General features: G+C 36.3%; 1 protein-coding gene across 1 annotated transcript in view; it reads right to left on the bottom strand.

Moving 5' to 3' along the window:
* Positions 1-20,535, bottom strand: part of LOC127644105 (phospholipid-transporting ATPase IH-like) — a 98,932-nt gene that overhangs the window by 37,186 nt on the left and 41,211 nt on the right. The window contains exons 2-16 of the mRNA XM_052127126.1: positions 11,188-11,310; positions 9,960-10,049; positions 9,773-9,853; positions 9,581-9,688; positions 7,696-7,824; positions 7,236-7,339; positions 6,946-6,996; positions 5,346-5,410; positions 4,736-4,817; positions 4,098-4,248; positions 3,694-3,891; positions 3,432-3,605; positions 2,653-2,816; positions 2,481-2,552; positions 370-443 (exon numbers count right to left, since the gene is read on the bottom strand). Coding sequence (XP_051983086.1) covers positions 370-443; positions 2,481-2,552; positions 2,653-2,816; positions 3,432-3,605; positions 3,694-3,891; positions 4,098-4,248; positions 4,736-4,817; positions 5,346-5,410; positions 6,946-6,996; positions 7,236-7,339; positions 7,696-7,824; positions 9,581-9,688; positions 9,773-9,853; positions 9,960-10,049; positions 11,188-11,310 — 1,666 coding nt within the window. The remainder of the gene's footprint in view (positions 1-369; positions 444-2,480; positions 2,553-2,652; positions 2,817-3,431; positions 3,606-3,693; positions 3,892-4,097; positions 4,249-4,735; positions 4,818-5,345; positions 5,411-6,945; positions 6,997-7,235; positions 7,340-7,695; positions 7,825-9,580; positions 9,689-9,772; positions 9,854-9,959; positions 10,050-11,187; positions 11,311-20,535) is intronic.

Below are 20,535 nucleotides of genomic sequence, written 5' to 3'. Positions count from 1 at the left end.
ACCAAAAACAAAAGAATAATGTGAAAGTGAAAGTTGAGATTTATAGTAAAAAATTATTTTCTCACATATACCTACTGCATCGTATCACTTCTAAAGATAAGAATTTAACCAATGGAGTTTTATGGATTACATTTATGCTGCCTTTATGTGCTTTTTGAAACTTCAAAGTTCTGGCCACCATTCACTTACATTGTATAGACATACAGAGCTGAGATATTCTTCTAAATATAAGAAGGAAAGTCATACACATCTGGTATGGCCAGAGGGTGAGTAATGATGAGAGAATTTTTAGCTAGGTTAGCTTTATATAAAAACAATAAAATAGGTATGTCCCTATTTAGATTACCATGTGTACTATGTTTACCTTACCTGTGTTTGATCTTACGATTACACTCATTCTCCTCCTCACAGAATCAAAATTCAACACCTCCAACAATTCAAATCTGTAAATACATAAACACACACACACACGTTGGTGCGGCTATCCTTATGAGGACTCTCTATAGACATAATGATTTTTATACTGTACAAACTATAGACTCTATCCCCTAATCCTAACCCTACCCCTAAACCTAATCCTTCAGCATTTCTACATTTTCAGAAAACAACGTTTTGTATGTTTTTAAACTATTTGAATTATGGGGACACTAGAAATGTCCTCATAAACCATATTTATAACATAATACCCTTAATTACCAGTTTGTAACCTAAAACAAATGTCCTTGTATACCACACAAACCCACCTACACACACACACGACAGTAAAAAGACATTGTATCAAGTCTTTTGACTAAAAAGGTTAACTGATCTACTAACTCTACAAAAGATAAATCAGCGGAATAGGTGTTGTTTTCTGGGTCCTGTGGGATCTTTAATAGAGACAGACAGCGTTTTTATGTGACTGGGCTCCCTGTTGCTGACACCCATGTTCTCATCTGTAGGACAGTGTGTAGCTGCACTAATTATGGTTGGTCCTTGTCCTCCAAGGACGGACACACACACACACACACACACACACACACACACACACACACACACACACACACACACACACACACACACACACACACAAACACACAAACACCTGTCTCTTTACAACTCTCAGCTGATCTTCACTTCCCTTATTCCATATAACAGTGTTATTTTAATACACACAACAGCATTACATTAATATGGTAACCTGCTGAGTAAATACACAGATGATTATAGATTAGGCTGAGCAAACCTAGTGCTTTGCTGAGATTCATTTCTCACACCATATGTTGCCAAAAATGTACAGCATGACAATAAAATTAAAGCCACAGTCACAACAGTATACGGATGTGTTAGCAGGCAAGCTAGTGGCTTGAAATGAAGCTTAGGAAAGTGTGTGTTGTAGATACAACTCTGTATTCAAGTATGACCACATAGCTCAAAACATAGGGAAAGAAATAGTTCTAAACATACGTTGCACTCCGTCAATGATTTCTGCTTCTTGTCTGAACAAATCCTAACCATTTAAAAGACATCCTAAGGGGCAGTTCAGACCGAACACATTCCTGCATTCCAAAATGCTAGATGCAGTGCAACAAAAGGAACAGAATGCAGGCGTCTCGAGATGCACTTTTAAAGTTGAAGTTCTTTTCAATTATCTAAACAATATTGCGCTCCTGTGCGTGACGCTGAAAAAACAGTGAGACGTGGTGTATACAAAGAAACAGCAAGACGCAGAACAACAAAGACGTCCATCTAAGGAAGGTTTACACAGAATAATTTTTTTTTAAAAAGCGAGATGCAGCAGACCGGTCAAAGACGTCCATCTAATTCATGATTACAAAGAAAAACAGTGAAATGCAGCGAGATGTGGTACAATGATCAAAGACGTTCGTCTAGCACATGTTTACATAGAAAAACATTTGAGAAAACAGCGAGACGCAGAACAACAAGCAAAGATGTCCGTCTAAGGCAGGTTTACATAGAAATACAATTGAAAAAACAGCGAGATGCTTGACAACAGTTAAAGATGTCCATCTAGTGCATCTTAACATAGAAAAACAATTGATAAACAGTGAGATGTGGTACAACGATCAAAGACGTCAGTCTAGCGCATGTTTACAAAGAAAAACTATTGAAAAACAGCAAGACGCAGCGTAACGGTCAAAGACATCAGTCTAGCGCAACGTAGAAAAACAATTAAAAAACAGCAAGATGTGGCGCAATTGACAAATATGTCCGTCTAGCATGTTAACATAGAAAAAAAGTTGAAGAACAGCGAGACGCTATGCAGCTGCCAAAGACATCCATCTAGCGCGGGTTTACAAAGAAACCAAATTTGAAAAACAGCGACACATGTTGCAATGGTCAAAGACCTCCGTCTAGGACAGGTTTACATAGAAAATAACTGAAAAATAGTGTAGACTGAAAAACAAAATGCATTCAGCCCCTAAAACAGGTGTGGACGTCCCCTAACTGCTGTCATGCTGTTTGTCCAGATGGCTCACCTCTCCGTCTCATCGTCTCGGTTTAGGATCTCCATGTGACTGTCCTTCAGACGCAGATAGGTGAAGCCCAACCTGAGATGATGGGAGAAAAAGAAAGTAAGCTCTTTTTATTATCACGACTTCTAAAGTAGAAGTACATTTGTGTTAATGTATGCTTGTGTGTGTGTCATGCCTCTTCATGCCCTCCACCAGTGCCACCTCGTCTGGAGAAGAGGAGATGTAGAAGGTGGATTTGCCTTGATGGATTCCTCTCTTAATGCCATCCACCGTCTCCTCTTCCTTCACCTGAACTGTGTGACACAGACACAACGCACGGAAAAACAGCTCCTCGCGCTCCTGATGACACACACACACACACACACACACACACACACACTGGTTATTTGACACTATATCTCCATTTATTTAAGAGTGAATTGACGTAGTGTCACAGAATCATCCAACTGTCTCCTCACAAACAAGATACAAAAAGATAGAAAGACTAACAAAACAGATTAAATGACAAAGGGAGAGAGGAAGGCTATCTGTGTCTTCCTCTGAACATTATTGAGTCAGTACCTGTGTATCCAGTAAATATTTGGATACATTTGATATAAGCAGGCATTAAAGATCTCACAGTAGTAACAACACTGAACTTTGATATTGCCCTATATTGCCCTATATTACACACATACACCATATCACCTTAACAGAGTTTAATTTGAGTGAATCCAGTTCCTACATTTCTAAAAGCTCAATTCAAGTACTTTAAGGACCTTGTGTGAACCCTGTAAACAGTGCAGAAAAAAAGAGCAGTATAGGGCTAAAATCGAGTGATAGAGAGATTGTGAGAAACAGAAAATAAGACTACTTTACGCAAAGTATTAGTAGAATGGCAGTATGCCCTTCCACTCAAAGCCTTAGACTAAATAAACTGACCATGAAAACAAAAACAACATCTTAAAAGTTCACCTTTCCATCTACGCCTGGAGAAGAGTCAATCATGTCCATGGCAGCAGCTCCAGGTAAGATCTGCCCATTACAGATGGCATGTGGCACATAAACATGCCCATCCACACAACATTCTCTCAACTCCATGTCATTTTCAGTCAAAGTGCCTGTCTTGTCTGTGAAGACATACTCCACCTGTAAAAGACAGAGAGACTTTAAATATATACTGTTAATCCAGATATCTCAGCCGTTTGATTTGACCGAAGAGGTTTGCCTACAGTACCTGTCCCAGTTCCTCATTAAGGTCTGATGTATTGACGAGCGGCCTCTCTCCGAGCTCCTCGTCAAACATGTCATCGTCCCACAGAATAAAGTATGAGCCCAGAAACTTCTGCATCTCCACAGTTACATACATTGACACAGGAATGATGTAGTTGAATAAAACCATGAAGGCCAGGAAATCAGTGAACGCTCGGATTAACTGAGGGAACAAAACAAAGGTAGTGTCATTTGTCCCATTTGCATTTGCTTTGAATGTCTTAATTAAATAAGAAACGGTTCATTGTTCTCCAACACATATTCAACTTATAGCTACAGATGTATTGAGTTAAGACCTATGGACCTGTATAAATGGGGAAACTTGTTGTAGTCTGGAAGTATCACAGTAATGCTTTGTAATGTACGTACTACATGCCGTTGTCTCTCTGTATCTGTTTTCTGGTTGTACCAGGGCTCGTCTCTGTTCGGGTCAGCCTGCCAGACGTACTTCAGTACAGTATTAATCAGAGCTTTACTGATCAGAATGCAGAGGTACACAATCAGGTAGGCATTCATAGATCTGCAGAAGAAACATCATTAAGTAGATCCAAGACCTGGTTCATTCATTATGCCCATAATCATTTCTGAGCCTAACGGCAAAGATATGGATCATAAATCAAGGTGACAAGTTCTATCTGCAGTAACTGGCACTAAGGGTCATCCTGTTTAAAAAAAATGAAATCTACAAGATTAAATTAAGGCCTAAAAATATCAGCATTTATTGGATTGAAAAAGTCAATTATATCGGAACTCTCAAAGAGCAGAACTCTGAAATTATTCAGAGATCAACATAAACAGATTTAGTATATTTTCCTAATGACTGCATCTCTCTGCCTTCCAGAACTGTCTGCTCGACATATGTGAGTGTAACTTGATACAATTCATGACATGAATTGCAGAGACCCGATGAGCAAACAATTTGCTTTACAAACAGGACACTAAATGCATTACGCCGTACATGCTGACAGCCAGATAACCCGATCGCCACAGCCTATATTGTGTCTTACTTTTCAACGGCTGAGCGCTTTTGAGACTTGGACTGGTAGTTAAGGGCCATTTTGGTTTCCATGCCCGTGTAGATGGCCACAGCTAGATGAAAGGTGAAGAAGAAAAAAATAGCATTATCAGATTACAATTCCATTCTGTGCCAGTCCTTTCACAGCCTCTGTGATGTTATAATAATGTAACAACCAATCTTTACATAATTGAGCTCTTTTATTCTACCGTATGGTACCATTATGTCATAATGACTCCCCTCTACCCAAGTAAAAAAATGTAGGGCACTCCACCAAAAGAACAACGCAGAAAGAATCCTCACGTGTATAATGTGACATTCATTACCCTCTCGCCCTTCCTCTCCCTCTCTATCTCCAGCAATTAAGAACTTCACTGTAATCTCACAAGCTTCAGTGGCTCATTTAATTACGGTGGGAACAGAGTGACAGAACGACTCAATCAGCAACTTTATCGCCCTCTCATTCTCTTGCCCTTCCTTTTACCTAAAACATACACACTGATCACAAAAGCATTTAATGTATAGTAATTGAGTCTGAATATGATATCAAAAAGTGTAAACCGAGTGCAAACAGAGTTTTGCATAGTGTCGTTTTTAGTTACCAAATATGCATTCGGTGTTTTTCAGTGTGGCCCCTCGGAGCAGCAAGTTCTCAGATCCCAGGGGTCTACAATAATTAAACAGATCCAGGATGAGAAAATTACAAATTAAATTAAATGTATAATGTTTATAGTGTTTATGCTACAAATTAAAACATATTTGCAATGTAATTAAAATGTAATGACATATAGAGTACTATTAATAAACAACATTAAAGGTGTCATATATTGAAGAATCAAATGTTTGATGACCTACTGAGATGAAAGAGCTACAAATTACAATATAATTGTATGTAGAAACTGAGTAATATTAATACATATCTACATTAAAGTGGTCATATCATGAACAATTATAGAGATAAAGTGTATGGAAATACACTATTTTATAGTGTCCATACTACAAATCACAATGTAATTACAATGTAATTATATGTAGAAAGTGATTCATATTAATGAACTACATTAAAGGTGCCATATCATAAAGAACCAACTGTTTCATTAGCTTCTGAGATGAAAGAGAATGGAAATACTCTTTATTTGATACTGTCCAGGCTACAAATAACATTGTAATTACAATGCAATTACAATTTAATAACATTTAGAAACAGAGTATTATTACTGTACTACATTATAGGTGTCATATCATAAAGAACCAAATGTTTCATTATATTCTGTGATGAAAGAGTATGGAAATACTCTATATTTTAAAGTGTCCAGGCTACAAATTACAATGTAATTACAATTTAATTACATGTAGAAATTGAGTAATATTCTTGAACAACATTAAAGGGGTCAAATCATAAAAAATTAAATGTCACATGATCTTCTGAGATAAAGTGTATGGAAATACTCTTTATTTTATACTGTCCAGGCTACAAATCACATTGTAATTACAATGCAATTACAATTTAATATGTTCAAATGGAGCAATATTATTGAACAACATTAAGGGGCTCATATTATGAAGAATCAAATATTACATGATTTTCTGAGATGGAGTATGGAAATACACTTTTTAATAGCGTCCATGCTACAAATTACCATATAGTTACAGTGTAATTAAATGTAGAATCTCAAACTAAATTGAACGTGTCTTATCATAAAAAACAAATGTTCCGTGACCCTCTAAGAGGAAAGAACATGGAAATATACTCTAAATTTCAAAATTCACAACTTCCTCTCCAGTCCAAAAAGATGAATTTCTGATTTAAGAAAGCCTGAGCATCTATATTAGAATGATTCAGTGTTCAGAAAATTGGCCTGCCCAATAATGAAGTGGTAATAAGGATCTAGGATAGATTTTTTTTGTAGTTGATCTAAACTAGTATTTTATCTATTGTATTCTTTTTAGATTTACATGTAACATGGGCACTGTAAAATAGAGTATTACCAATATTACACACTTAACTGACATTTTACATCTTTTACATATTAAGTCAAGTTCACATTTACTACAAAGAAAACAGAAAGGAATGCTGGAACCATTGCTTTGGTAAAGATTGGTAGAGTCCTATCTATGAAAGTGATAAATGGTCCCTCCTGAATTCAATGTTTCACACACTGGCCCTTTAATTAAGAGTCAATTTCCTGAGTATAGATTTACCTTGCGATGGGCTCCTCTCGTTCCAAATAAATATTGATGCGTCCAACAAATCTACAATGAGAGAGGAAGAAAAGACAGAAATTAATGTTTAGTCTGGGCTCTGTGACAGATGCGCGCGCATGTGCGCGTGCGTGTGTGTGTGGTTAAGACACAACGTGAGGATGTGTGTGTGTGTGTGTGTGTGTGTGGCATGCTGTTGTGAGGGTCCAACAGTTGTTCTATGCATATATTTGTAAGAGAAAGAGCATTTGTTAATGTGTTTACTGTTGTTGATATACATGTATACTCACTTGTACAGGTCTGGTTGGGGTTGTTCACATTCTATGGTAGCATGTAGTGTGTCCACCTCCTCTGCTGTGTTGAATGCCTTTGTGTCTTGAACTGCATAATAGGTCTTTGTGTAGAGAGAAGAGAACGAGAGAAGCCAGTCGGCATTCCAAGGTCACAAACGGTCATACATACACAAACTTATACTGCCACCCCTCTAATAGGAATAACTAGTAGTGCCCAACTGTGCAGGCCAACACATTTCAGTCACAATGCAAACGATGTATTGTAATATGTTTACTGCCATTGACGTTAAAGGATGAATATAGAATATGAAATAGAATGTAAAATTCCTTCCATCTAATTAATCCCTAATGTCAAACAGCCAATATGTTTACAGAGCAAAAAAAAAGTAACATGCCAAAAAAAATAAAAGACCCACTCTTGAAAGACCTGTCCCCTTTGTAGATATTGACCAATCACCTTATGGCTGGACTCTCCGTCTAAGCTGGCTGTAGTGACGAAACATGTTCCGTCTTCTCGACTGGAGGAGAGCAGTATGAGGTCACACGGAAATGTCTCATCCTCTTTTACCTGGACAATATCACCCACCTGAAAGGTCAAAGGGCAAAAAAAAAAAAAAAAAAAAAAAAAGAGTCAAATTCCAAAATGTTCGAAATTGCAGTGACACAGACAGCTATAGGAACCATTCTGAAGAAAATGTCTGTGGTGCTTACAGGACAAGTTGCACACCAAAGTTAAATACTAAAGTTTGTGTACAAGCCAGGTAAAAGTAATTTTACAAAACTGTAGGTATAGTAAGATTATAGTAGAAATTTGTGTTTCTCAAGTATATACGCCTGGTTTTAAGGATCTTTAGATATTTTTATTGGGAATAAAGACAAAATACTAATAAAGAAAATCCTTGCAGTGCAAGGTCCCCTAACATTCTCTTTAAAAAATTTAAAAAGTCTTGGGACAAACTGCTTATGCTCCTCATTTGTAAGTAGCTTTGGAAAAAAGCGTAAGCTAAATTCATTTGTTTTATATATACACGGTATATAAATATATACACATACATTATATATACATATATATATAATGTATATATATATATATATATATATATATATATATATATATATATATATATATATATATATATATATATACACACACACACAACAGTTAGTTCTGGTCCTCAAATCTGATTGGACAAGTGATGTTCCAAGAGCACTGATGGTCTGACACCATCAGATTCACTGTGTGTATCACTCCGCTTGTGTTCATGCGGTTCTAAACTAAAGTGTAAGAGCAGTGCATATGTGTTAAGAGCTACTGTTTGTCTTTTGTTTTTGACATTACATATGTTAGCCAGCAGGTGGTGGCAAAGAATCATTTTTGTGTTTAATATGAGCCAGTTAGGTGACGTGAAATGAATCCACGTCAGCCAGTGTTTATAAAACAGCTCTTCGTGATTGCTTGTCTAAACTACACTACTAAAGCTAGGAAATAGTTTTTAACTACTTTAAATGAACAACTTCAGAATTACAGCTCATCACAGCTAAGAGACACAACAGACCGAATCACAGCAGTGCTGATGTATTGTTTAAATATATATATATACATATGTTATATATGTATACAGTATAAACTGTATATATATATATATATATATATATATATATATATATATATATATATATATATATATATATATATAAAAGACATCTCAATGATACATGGAAGATGATTCCAATAACTTTCCTGAATGCTATTGTCAAAACAAGATATTCAAGCTCAGCATGACACCAATATCTACAAATCCACTACAGATCATGAGTTGCCTCTTACATCACAGTTGAAAGAAATAAAATGATACTCATGAATCATGAAATATCCTGATCACCAGTAGTTGTTCCTGCTGGCCTGAATGCAAATTGTGCGTGACGGATTACAGATGCTGGCTGGATTATCAGCAGGGAAATCTGTAATGGTTAGTATTCAAGCTCATTCTCTCTTCAACATCCACCACCTTTCTTTCTATTCCTCCAGTTGCTCTCTTTCTCTCTCATAATCATATATCTTATTATCATGCAGAATATATTCCCTCCTCTAAATACCAGGAATCAAACCACTGAAAAAGCATCTTATGGGTAAATTGGAAAGTTCCGGCAAATAAACATAAAATCTTTATTATTTTGGTGTTCTTGTAGCTCATTTGGTAGAGTCATTGTTTATTCAATTCTGTTCGCTGATGCCAGTTGCGTAGAAATGACATATTTCACCTTTAAAACCTCTCTTAGACATTTAAAGATCACTTTCTCTGCATTTCAATCATTCGTACTCATTCTATGAGGTTACGTACCCGTAGCTTTTGACTCTGTTCTCGTACGACTTTGCCATGTTGGACGACGTGGACAGGACATTGGTTTATAGCGTTGTCTGCTTTGTGCCTGATCCAGTCCTCATAGCCCTGCAGACCGAAAGAAGGGAAGTGAAAAAGTGACATTACAGTTACAACACCTTTAAGAGAGGGAAGTCAGGAGTCTTTTCTCACCTGTTTAATGGCCGTGACAGTGATGACAAAGAAAAGTGGCAGACCGCTGGTCGTAGGACTGGTGGGGGTGTCAATGATCAGCTACAGAGAGAGAGAAGGTGAGAGGGGAAATATCACATATCACACTGTCACAGAAAGGTCAGCTCATGCTAAAAAGACAATTTCCATAAGCGACATCACCACACACCTGCACTAGAAAGATGATCAGGAAATAGAAATTGGCAATTCTTCTGAACTGCTCAAACAGATTCTTTGGTATAAAATTCCAAAAAGTATACTGTGGACAGAGACACAGAAATGTATGTTAAAGTAAAAGTTTTAGAATATATTTATTACATGGCTCTCTAAAATACTTGATTCTGATTGACCAATCACAGAATTCTGTTATGGAAAATGTACAGTCAGACGGTTGTTTTCGCAAAATAAACCCAGACAGGGTGATCGATGATAACAACTGGCTGACTGCTCATTATCCAGCTTATTACAAGACTACTTGCCAAATAAATAAATAACTGGACATTAAATATTGATTTGCATTGAAATTATGTTATTCAGTAAGAATAAAGAAATCGCTGAACAGTTCATTTTCACCTCAGGTTTGCGTAAAATTTCTGTTGGTGTTTATTTTGCGAAAATGACTGTCTGACTGCTCATTATCCAGCTTTTTACAAGACTACTTGGCAAATAAACCAATAAATGGACAAGAAATATTTGATTAGCTTACTTGTAGTGTGTAACAGGCTTCAATGGAAAGGAGGAGGTGGGAACCCGACGAAGCATCAAAGTAATGTTTAATGAGACATTAAAACATAAAAACATAAACGCATACATGGCAACTGCCTGTAGCTCTCTCTCTCTCTCTCTCTCTCTCTCACTTATCCCCCTCCTCGGCTGATTAGCCCCGCCCTCCTCCTTATCACATAGAGATCGCAGAGTGATACGCGAAGCAGGAAAGATGACTCGCAATAACCGGATGACTAGTCTGATATGTCTCAATCCACAGATGTGTGGTTGTTATTCAGAAATATCAGACTGTTAGATAGGGCCATTGACCAATCAGAATCAACTATTCCATAAAGCTGTGTAATATGTTTGTATAATAACCACTAAACTGTATAATGGATTTCCTAAATAGCTGTACTAGTTTCATGTCTCTCGTATCACTATGTAGTCTTTTTTTTCCCCATTTAATACAATCATTTCAACTTGAATCAAAATTCCATGTCCATTAATTTATTTATTTGGTAAGTAACCATGCAATAATCAGGTTAATCAGGGTAATGTACAGATCATTATATCAAAATAAACTATTTCAGGGGTTAGGGTAATTAATACCCATTATTTTGCATTACTGACCGGCTGGTCCGACTGTTCACAATCCCTTCCATACAGTTTTTTGGTTCAGATCACCTCACCTTTGAGGAGACGATTCTGTTGTCAGGAAATCTCTGTGGAATGTACGCTTCTGTTCCTGGAGGAGGTTCTTTATGTCCAATATACACTGTCCTGCTGTCCACCCAGCTCTCCTCTCCTGTACACTGAAACACAGAGACAGGGAGAAAGTACATTATTCATTTATTCATACATATTTCCTGTATATCCATGCATCATTCATACATGAACTGCACACAGGTCAGATCCACCCAATAGAGACAACAACTGCATAACCAAATCATACAAGGTACAATTATTGGGTGTGGTCTGATGATACAGAGAGAGTAGTGGTCTAAGCACATAACTGGTAATCTGCTAATCAGAAGGAGTTTGGTTCGAGCCCCACAGCCAACAGCCACCACCATTGTGTCCTTGAGTAAGGCACTTAACTCCAGGTTGCTCCAGGGGGATTGTCCCTATAATAAGGGCTCTGTATTTGGATAAAAGCGTCTGCCAAATGCGTAAATGTAAATGTAAATTACGGAATTAATTGAAAAAATTATGGAAAAAAAGAAAACTATTGATTTAAAGTTGTTCGTAAAAACAACAAAAACAAAATTGTAATCGTGATTAAATTGCATAGTTTTTCATAGTTAATCGCGATTAATCACAGATTTTTAAATTGCTGACATTTTACTATATATACTGTACTTACTTCCCTGTCAAATGCATTTAATTCCATTTTAGGAAATAAAACAAAACAATATGTAACAACATAATGCTTTATTAACACATTTCAAACAAAGCCTTCCACAGTAAAAAGATAAAAATGCACTAAAACCGCACCAATTCAAGTAGCATTAAGCATTTCGCAAAGTCTAAGTGGGAGGATGACTTATTGAAAGAACTAGTCATCACATAGGTTGCATATTCATTGCAATGTGCATTAAATCTCTTAAACTCTAATATACTCCACAAACTGTGTTTATCTGCTTTGCTACAGCAACCGTGCAGCCATATTCATGATTTGTCTCATGGCATCAATGCTAGCATCAAGCGGCGCTTTGTACTCCACATGAAAAGAGCTTGCACAAAATGTCAAGGTAAGACTTGACAAGCTTCTGTGGTAATTTAATTGAGCCTTACACAGGCTGCAAAGTACTTGATTTCTGTCACATGTCCCATCTAGGCTTGTTTTGTAGAACAAATAGAGTTAAGCGGTTCTTTCCCTATCATCTGATCACTGACATTGCTGTTGCGTGAGTGCATTAATTGCGATTATGAAAAACGTTTTGAATTCACTGCAGGCATTAACATGTTAACATTGACAGATCAAATTAAAAGTATATGGCAAAATATTCAGATATATACAAATATATAAGTAATTTGTAGGTATGCCATAAAATATCAATATATCCTGATCGGCACATTATTTTATTGATATATTTTTTGAGGCATTGATATAATAAAATTAGCCGACATTTAAATTAGAAGCCCAAATGGCATGCTTTCCAATTCACTCAGTTAGCCTCTGTTTAACAGTCTGGAATAATAGCGTTAGGAGATAAGATAACATTTACTGAAACTGGTCGTGATCAAAATCAGGCAGGTTTTTGTACTTCAAGAATTAAAAAAGTGACGTGGATGAGTTTGTAGGTTAGTTTATTATGCAATTTCTCTGTATGTAGCCATGAATAAGTCTTTCATTCAAGCTGTCAAACCACAAATAGAGATACTTGTTACTGAAAATACATTGTGTAGGCTCCATGTAAGATACTTACACACAATATATCATCCAGTTATACTAGAGTAAATAAACTTTGATAATGATTTGAGTCTAATTTAATGGAAAACTATGTGACTTGAGCTCCGTGGCACTTCAGAATATTTACACTGAGCGTTGGTGGTGCGATTGTACCTTTGTAGAAAATAAGTCATTGTTTTGAGTTTTAGAACGCGCCATGTCGTCCAATAAACATGTCCAGTATTCAACCCCTTTAATTAACACTGCCGCTCATAGTTTACCAACGTTGTGTTGAGAAATATGTCTGAAGAGACAAAGACTATTGTGCAACTTGCAGCCTTAATTTGTATCTGGATTTTTTTTTTATGTATATATACATACATATCGCTAATCATCGGGAAAATCTTCAGATTATCAACGCGTGAAAAATGCATTGATCCCAAGCCTAGTAGTTTGAGAGTGTAGGCAGACTGTCTCACAGTGGGCTCATGGGTAGTGTAGTACTTCACCAGGAATTCCATTATGAAACATTATTTTTAAATTGAAAATTAAATAACACAGACTGATGGATTCTGCAGAAGCATGTGCCATCAAACCTCAGAACCTCATAAATTATCAATAGCCCTATGGAAAAAATGCATAGGATTTTTACCTCAGAAATCTTAATGTTGCGCTCTGTAGTGCCAGAAAATAAAAATGTATGAATAAAAATGGACTATGTCGCTGTCATACCCACTGCTACTGTAAGTCTTTTATTTAAATGCCTTCATTTCATGCTTTAACACATTAACTAAAAGCAAAACGCAGAAAAAATTATGTGGTAATAAAACCAACAGTGTGAAATATTAATCTTAACAGGTTTGCACACATCTAATTCCCTCTTTATTTTATGTTAACTTTGCTACACAGTTCATGTATTATTCCAAAACATCTGCTCCCCTTGCCATTGCTCACCAACTTAGTAATGACCGAGATCTGGAAAATGCAATGAAAGCTGATCCTACATCAGTTTGAAAGAAGTCACTTCAAATGATGTGCCTTTACATTCCAGTACTACATGCAACAGGTTTGCAACTGCAGCTAGTGTCAGCAATGTTACGGCATTGGATGGCAAGAGGCTCCGCCTTCTCCCTCTCCATCAGGGTGGGATTAAATCCGCCAGAGCCTCTTAAACGCTTACGTAAAATGAGAAATGTGAGCTATTACCACTTCAAAGACTATTTGCATTCTTCACTACATGTGACAGGACTATGTTTCTGTCATTAAGAGATAATCAAGGGGTTAAAGGGATAGTGCACCAAAATGTTGACCACTCTCATGTTGTTAAAAAATCGTATGACTTTCTTCCTTGCGAACACAAAAGGAGTTATTTAGACGTATGATTAAGCAGCTCTTTTACATGCAATGACAGAGAATGGTGACATCAGCTGTCCTTGGTCCCCATCCATTTATCTTGTAAGGAAAAGAGCAGCTGTGACACTCATCTAGATATCTGTATGTGCATTTGACATTCAAGCAGGATGTCTTAAGGGGTTTAAACCAAAGACATCTGAGATCTTTGTCAACTGCTGCCACATGGAAAACATCAATTAAACAAATGAACCCTACACCACTGAGAAATACGTCATGTTGAGCAGCAAACTCAAATTTGGCACATTTGAATCATCTTATTTACCACAGTAAATCCTAAGAGACTCACAGGGAGTCAGTTTGAAGTTCCTCTTTGTGACTCATGCATCTCTTTCCTTTGCGTATTTGTCTGTATGTGTGTGTCTGGGTAATTTTGACCTTGCAGAGTAGGCTCAGACACCATTCAAAGTGTGAATCTCACAAAACATTTTCCGTCAAGATAATTTCAGTCATGTTTCACCCAAAATGTAAATAAATAAATTAGAAAATATACAAATATAAAATAAATAAATTAGGACTGGGAAAAAGAACATGTTAAACCGCTCCCTACACGCATACTACGCAGTCTGCGTAGGACTCCAACTCACTAGGGGGGCAGAAAAAAGTCCACCGGCTGCCCTTACATGCAAGTTACACGTTATTCAAGGACCCGGAAGCAGTAGCGGAACACAGACGATCGCTTCATATATATATATATATATACACATATATATATAATTTTTAAATGTTTAAAAGATAACTATGAATCATTATTTCATCATTATATATTGAATTATTTTTATATGAGGGGCTTTCTCAGCAAATATTTGTAAATGTGATTAATCGCGATTAATTAATCGGGACACCGTGTAATTAATTCAATTAAAACATTTATTGTTTATACGATTGACAGCCCTAAAAATAATACAAGCTGTCTTGATTGAAATTTCATGTCAACTACACATTTTAACACAAATTATTATCAAGTTGAAACCCTAAAAGATTAAGCAGAATTACTCACATAACAATGAAACGCTTGTATCATGAAAAAGTGCAGTTTGTCATAGCTCTGTGAGGTGTCGGAAAACAAACTTGTACAGTGACAGAAAAACAGCTCATGAGCATTTTCACTTAGTAGAGGGGTGCTGTAGACTCACACATCAACTCTTGGTGATAAATGCTTTCTGTGCTAACATACGCAATCCATTTAGATTGTATTGTAGCTACTGAGAAAAGTCAAACAGAATGTTAGATGACACAATTCAGAAGAGCATATAGCTGAAAAGGGGCGGGGATGAATAAGGTGAATAGTGTCTAACAATGCATTGGCAATATACATGTAGGTTTATCTTGCCAATGAAGCTTGGTATAAATAAAATCTGCCCATTTGATCCTTTTATTAAAAAAGTCACTGGAAACTGGCAGAAAATTTTGCCCAACATTTAAATACAGCATGTCATAATTTTATGGAATGTAAACATATACTTTTGCTTCAACCAGGGCACTCAACTGATTTTTAATGTCAGAGGGTATGAATGAATTCTCCAGCCTGGTATAAGACTTTTCTCAGGTCTTGATTGTGCAAAGCCACTTCTGTGGCTGATATGTGGTCTTGCTCTACTATCTCCAGTGCAAGGTTAAAAGTGGCTGTTTGCTTCAGTGCAAATCCAATCCAAAGTTTAGTGCAAGGATTGCTGAAAATGTCTCTTAGAAACTTAGAAAACTATGACCATGCACAACATGCTGCACAGAAGAGCATCACAGTATTATTGAAAGCAGTGAAAAACGTGCGTGTTGCTTAAATATAAATGTCATTATTTTGTATTTATATTTTTTATCATTATTACAACTACTACATTGAATATTATATTTTGCTATACAGAAGTAATGTATTTCTGTTGCATTTTTTCAATTTCACGTGTCTTTCTAAATGGGGCTTTTATTTTGACATTTTACAGCAAAAATAGTTACAAATATTTTTATATGCGATTAATTCGATTAATCGTCATACCAAAGTTTATTCAATTAAATTGTATTTATATAGCACATTTTAAAAACAACAACAGTTGACCAATGTGCTGTACAATGTGTTCACAAGAACTTTTAAATACAATAAAACCAACAATAAAACATAATAATATAAAGACAAAATTACAAACAACAGAGAACATCACAAATTGTAGGATTAATCGGCATTAATCTGTTTTATAGATTGACAGCCCTAAAATATGTTTAAATTATTTTAATATTATATTTAAATTTGTGTTTTAATGTACCATGTACAATGATAAATCCTGATCAATAACAATAGACTGCAATTTATTAGTTAAAACATTTAAATTAAATGGTGCTAAAATAAATATAATAATATATTGTTTAAAAGACAATGAAGCCTATTTTAGATGTATTTGGGGAGGGGTGCATAATTGTCATGAATATAATGTAACAATGTGAGACATAATGTCACAATTTGAGATGTTGTATTGAGATTTACCCTCGAAAAGAGGTCAGAGAAGTATTCTAGGGAGAAGGGATTTGAGGTTGCTTGACAAAATGCTCTAGAAATGTATTCAAATGTGCCAAAATTCCAGAAATGCAAATCATTCAGTACGGTCAGACAGACAAAAATCAAATCTAAACAGGCTTAAAGCACAAAGCAGATGCCATAGTCTCCCTGACAATCTCTTTGTGTTTTCTCTGTGTTTGAGAGGTGGCATTAAACAGACGGCACCGAGCAGCTGGTCAGAGACTCAGTCGACCCTGAGCCCCCGTAATCACACCTAATCCACTCTGCCCTATAACACACACACATACACTTCTATCAACACTACACAGCAATGAATGAGTCTGTTCTGTGTTCTTCTGATTCACCTGATGTGTCCGGTATGACACATAGTATAAACCCAAGATCAACAACACTGCACAGTTTTACAGATTTAGTCATAAACTTATTAGGGCTAAACCTTGATATGGTTATTGTAATGCAGCAATTAACAACAAATGAATTAATAACTGATTACATTAATCAGTCACTTATGTGTTTGTCAAAGATCATTTATTGATTCTTTTTTTATTTATTGAAATTTTATTGGAATATTCCTTTTGAATCTGTTGAGATATATTGAGAAACATGTTATTACTGTAACTACTGCAATTTAAAGTGCTCTCAGGCTTTAGAAAATGTAGCCTATACAACTTTTTCTGCTTCAACTTGCTCTGTGGCCTTCGAAATGTGGTTGAACAGTGCTGATTCAGGATCAGCTATCCCCATCTACAAGATCACATTCCTAAAGCAATGAGACACAAAAACTGATCCTAGATCAGTGCTAATTTAAGAGATTTCACACTTCAGCACAGGTCTAAAAGGAGCAGTCACACTACACTTTGCGCTCCATTCACTCCCGCTCAAACGCATCCAAACACAATACACCAGAAACGCAACTTCATTTCATACTACACAGCGTATCAAAAGTTCAAGTTTGGTGAACACTGACCTGCAAATCTGAAAGATGATAGGGCACGTGACCAACAGAAGATCGAAACGTCACACACTGACCTCTTGGCTCAGATTCAAAGAATACATATTTCATTGCTTTGAGTAAATGACCAAGCAATCATAAATAAACTGACCCCACTAAAACAACACTGTGAGTTAATTAGTACAAACAGATCCAGATGAAATGGAGTGTTTATGTGAGTTTGTGAGTGTGCTTTAGTGGCCGGCCGATATAGGTTTTTTAAATGGTCTATGCCAATATGGACCCTTTTCACCTGTCTGTGTTCGCTAAGCAGAAGTCGATTGTCGGTGAATGTGGGATCACAGCAAATGTAATTTTTGCTTACCAGTTTGCTCCAACAGCAAAAGAAAAAAAATCAATGATTACACTTTCACAGCTTTGCAAAAGCAGATAAAAATAAAGAGCGCTGGATAACAGCAGTAAGATGAGAAAAACAGGCCAAATTTTCTGTCACTCACTCAGTATGTGTATTCAGGGGGTATTCATAATATTCCAGGGTTATACAATACAAAGTATGATGTTTTAAATGTACACTTAATATTTGAAAAATGGGAAATATAAAAAAGTTTGCTACATTTGCGTTGTTAAAGAAGGCGGAAACGGCCCATAACAGGTCTGTGAATAGGGTCCATAAGAACAGGGTGGCAGATGACCGATATATATATATATATATATATATATATATATAAAAATACTAAATCTAAACTGTTAATCAGGCCGAGTTATCGGCCAGTAATCTCTAAATGACCAAATATTGGTAGATTAATTAGCCCGGCCGAAATGAGAAAGACAGAGGGCAAGACTGGGAAAAATTTAACTGTGGCACTACTATTACAACCATATTTCATTGATTTTAACACACACACACACACACACACACACACACACACACACACACACACACACACACACACACACACACACACACACACACACACACTAATAGTGCTTTAGAGCATCAGTGAAGTCCCATGGAATAAAAATAGCTCAACATGATTCCTGTAACTTAACACTGAGCTGCTTAACACTGTTGTACTTGAAACATAATACAAACAATTAAATAGACAACAGGAACTCTTTTGAATTTAAAACAGTTATGGTACTTATTAATAAACAGGTATAAGAACAGTTTACAGTGACTAAATCTATCTAGAAACAGATTTAGTAGTTCTAATGTACAGTAATAGAATCATTTATAGTAATAACTCATGCTGTCATCAGCACAGCAACTAATGACTCTCGTTTAAGAGCGAGGCTGTTGGGTCACATGCCTGAGAGGATGAGGTGGAGATTAGATGGGACAGTGCAGAAGAGTGCTAGGACAGAATTGAGTGTGGAAAATATCTGTGAATATATAGAACCTTTAGGGTATCAAAATATCACAATCATCTTAATATGGACCACAATTGAAACCCTTTCAGGACTCTATTTTTGGGCAGCTCTGACTTCCTGCTAAACCTTTGTGTTCGAAGGAAGAAATAAAGTTATAAATGGTCTGCACTTATATAGCGCTTTTTTAACCTTAGCGGTTTTCAAAACGCTTTACACTGCGACTCATTCACCCTTTGGGAGCAACTTGGGGTTCAGTGTCTTGCCTAAGGACACTTCGGCATGTGGAGTCATGTCGGCCAGGAATCGAACTGCCCCCCCTATAATTTGATGATTATACGATCTGTATTCATATTTACTTAAAACCTCTTTGGTTATTTCACTCTGTATCATCCCCTTACTGGTCGTAAAAAAAAAAAAACTGCAATGTTTATTACAATAAGTAGGCTATTATCCTTTACTTTTGTCAGTGGCAAATCTTGGCATAGGCCTACTGTAGACCCCTAAACCAAAATATCTAGGCTAACAACCTAAAGGCTGAACCCTCTTAAAAGGCCCCAATATACTTTCTACAAAATCGAAGAATAAACTGGTGTGATGTCATTTAGAACAAAATCTGGCCAAAAAGAAGGTGTTTATGAGATTGTTTCGGTGGTTTGTAGCAGCTTGCATGGGCGAACTTTTAGGAAAACTTCTTACCAGCTACTAAACACCTACTTACTGCCATTAACCCACGTATTTAGTAGGTACTTGAAGCCCACCTACTTTGAGGCCAACAGCTAATTCCCATTTACGTTGTTCAGTCAGTCAAGATCAGTCAAAATTAACACACACTGGCATGCAGAGTTATTAGTGAGCTGGTGCAAATGTACCAACATCTGTCTGATCGTTCATGTAGAGACATTTTCCAAGACCATGTCATGTGATTTTTTTTTTAATTAGTCTACAAAAAGATTAAAATATACTAAAATACTCTCAAGTGCCCATTCACTCATGTGCCATCTGCAACAAAAGCCATTTACACATGTCCCAAATGTAAGATATGCCTAACATCATTCTTTTGTCTGTATTCTGCCCTTTAACACTCTTTTATACACCCATCTTTGGAGTAGTATCAGTGTCATCATAAATTACAATAACTGAGTGTAATTGGTGCATATTATGGCTGCGTATAGCATGTTAGCGCATTAGCATCATGAATTCAGAATGTAAACAAGACCATTACAAAATATCTTCAGCATATATATTACTTTAAAACATCATTGTGTAGTTAAAACAGCTTTTATTGACCTCATGTGAATTCTACTCATAGAACAATGCATAAAAGTCATTAATAACACATTTTAATGTCACATTTGTTACGGTTGTGTAGTCTTGAGTGTCCTCATATTTCAGTGAACTTCTAAACA

This window comes from Xyrauchen texanus, chromosome 5 (genome assembly GCF_025860055.1).
Source record: "Xyrauchen texanus isolate HMW12.3.18 chromosome 5, RBS_HiC_50CHRs, whole genome shotgun sequence".
NCBI lineage: Eukaryota > Metazoa > Chordata > Actinopteri > Cypriniformes > Catostomidae > Xyrauchen > Xyrauchen texanus.
This window is presented reverse-complemented; position numbering and strand designations above follow the sequence as displayed.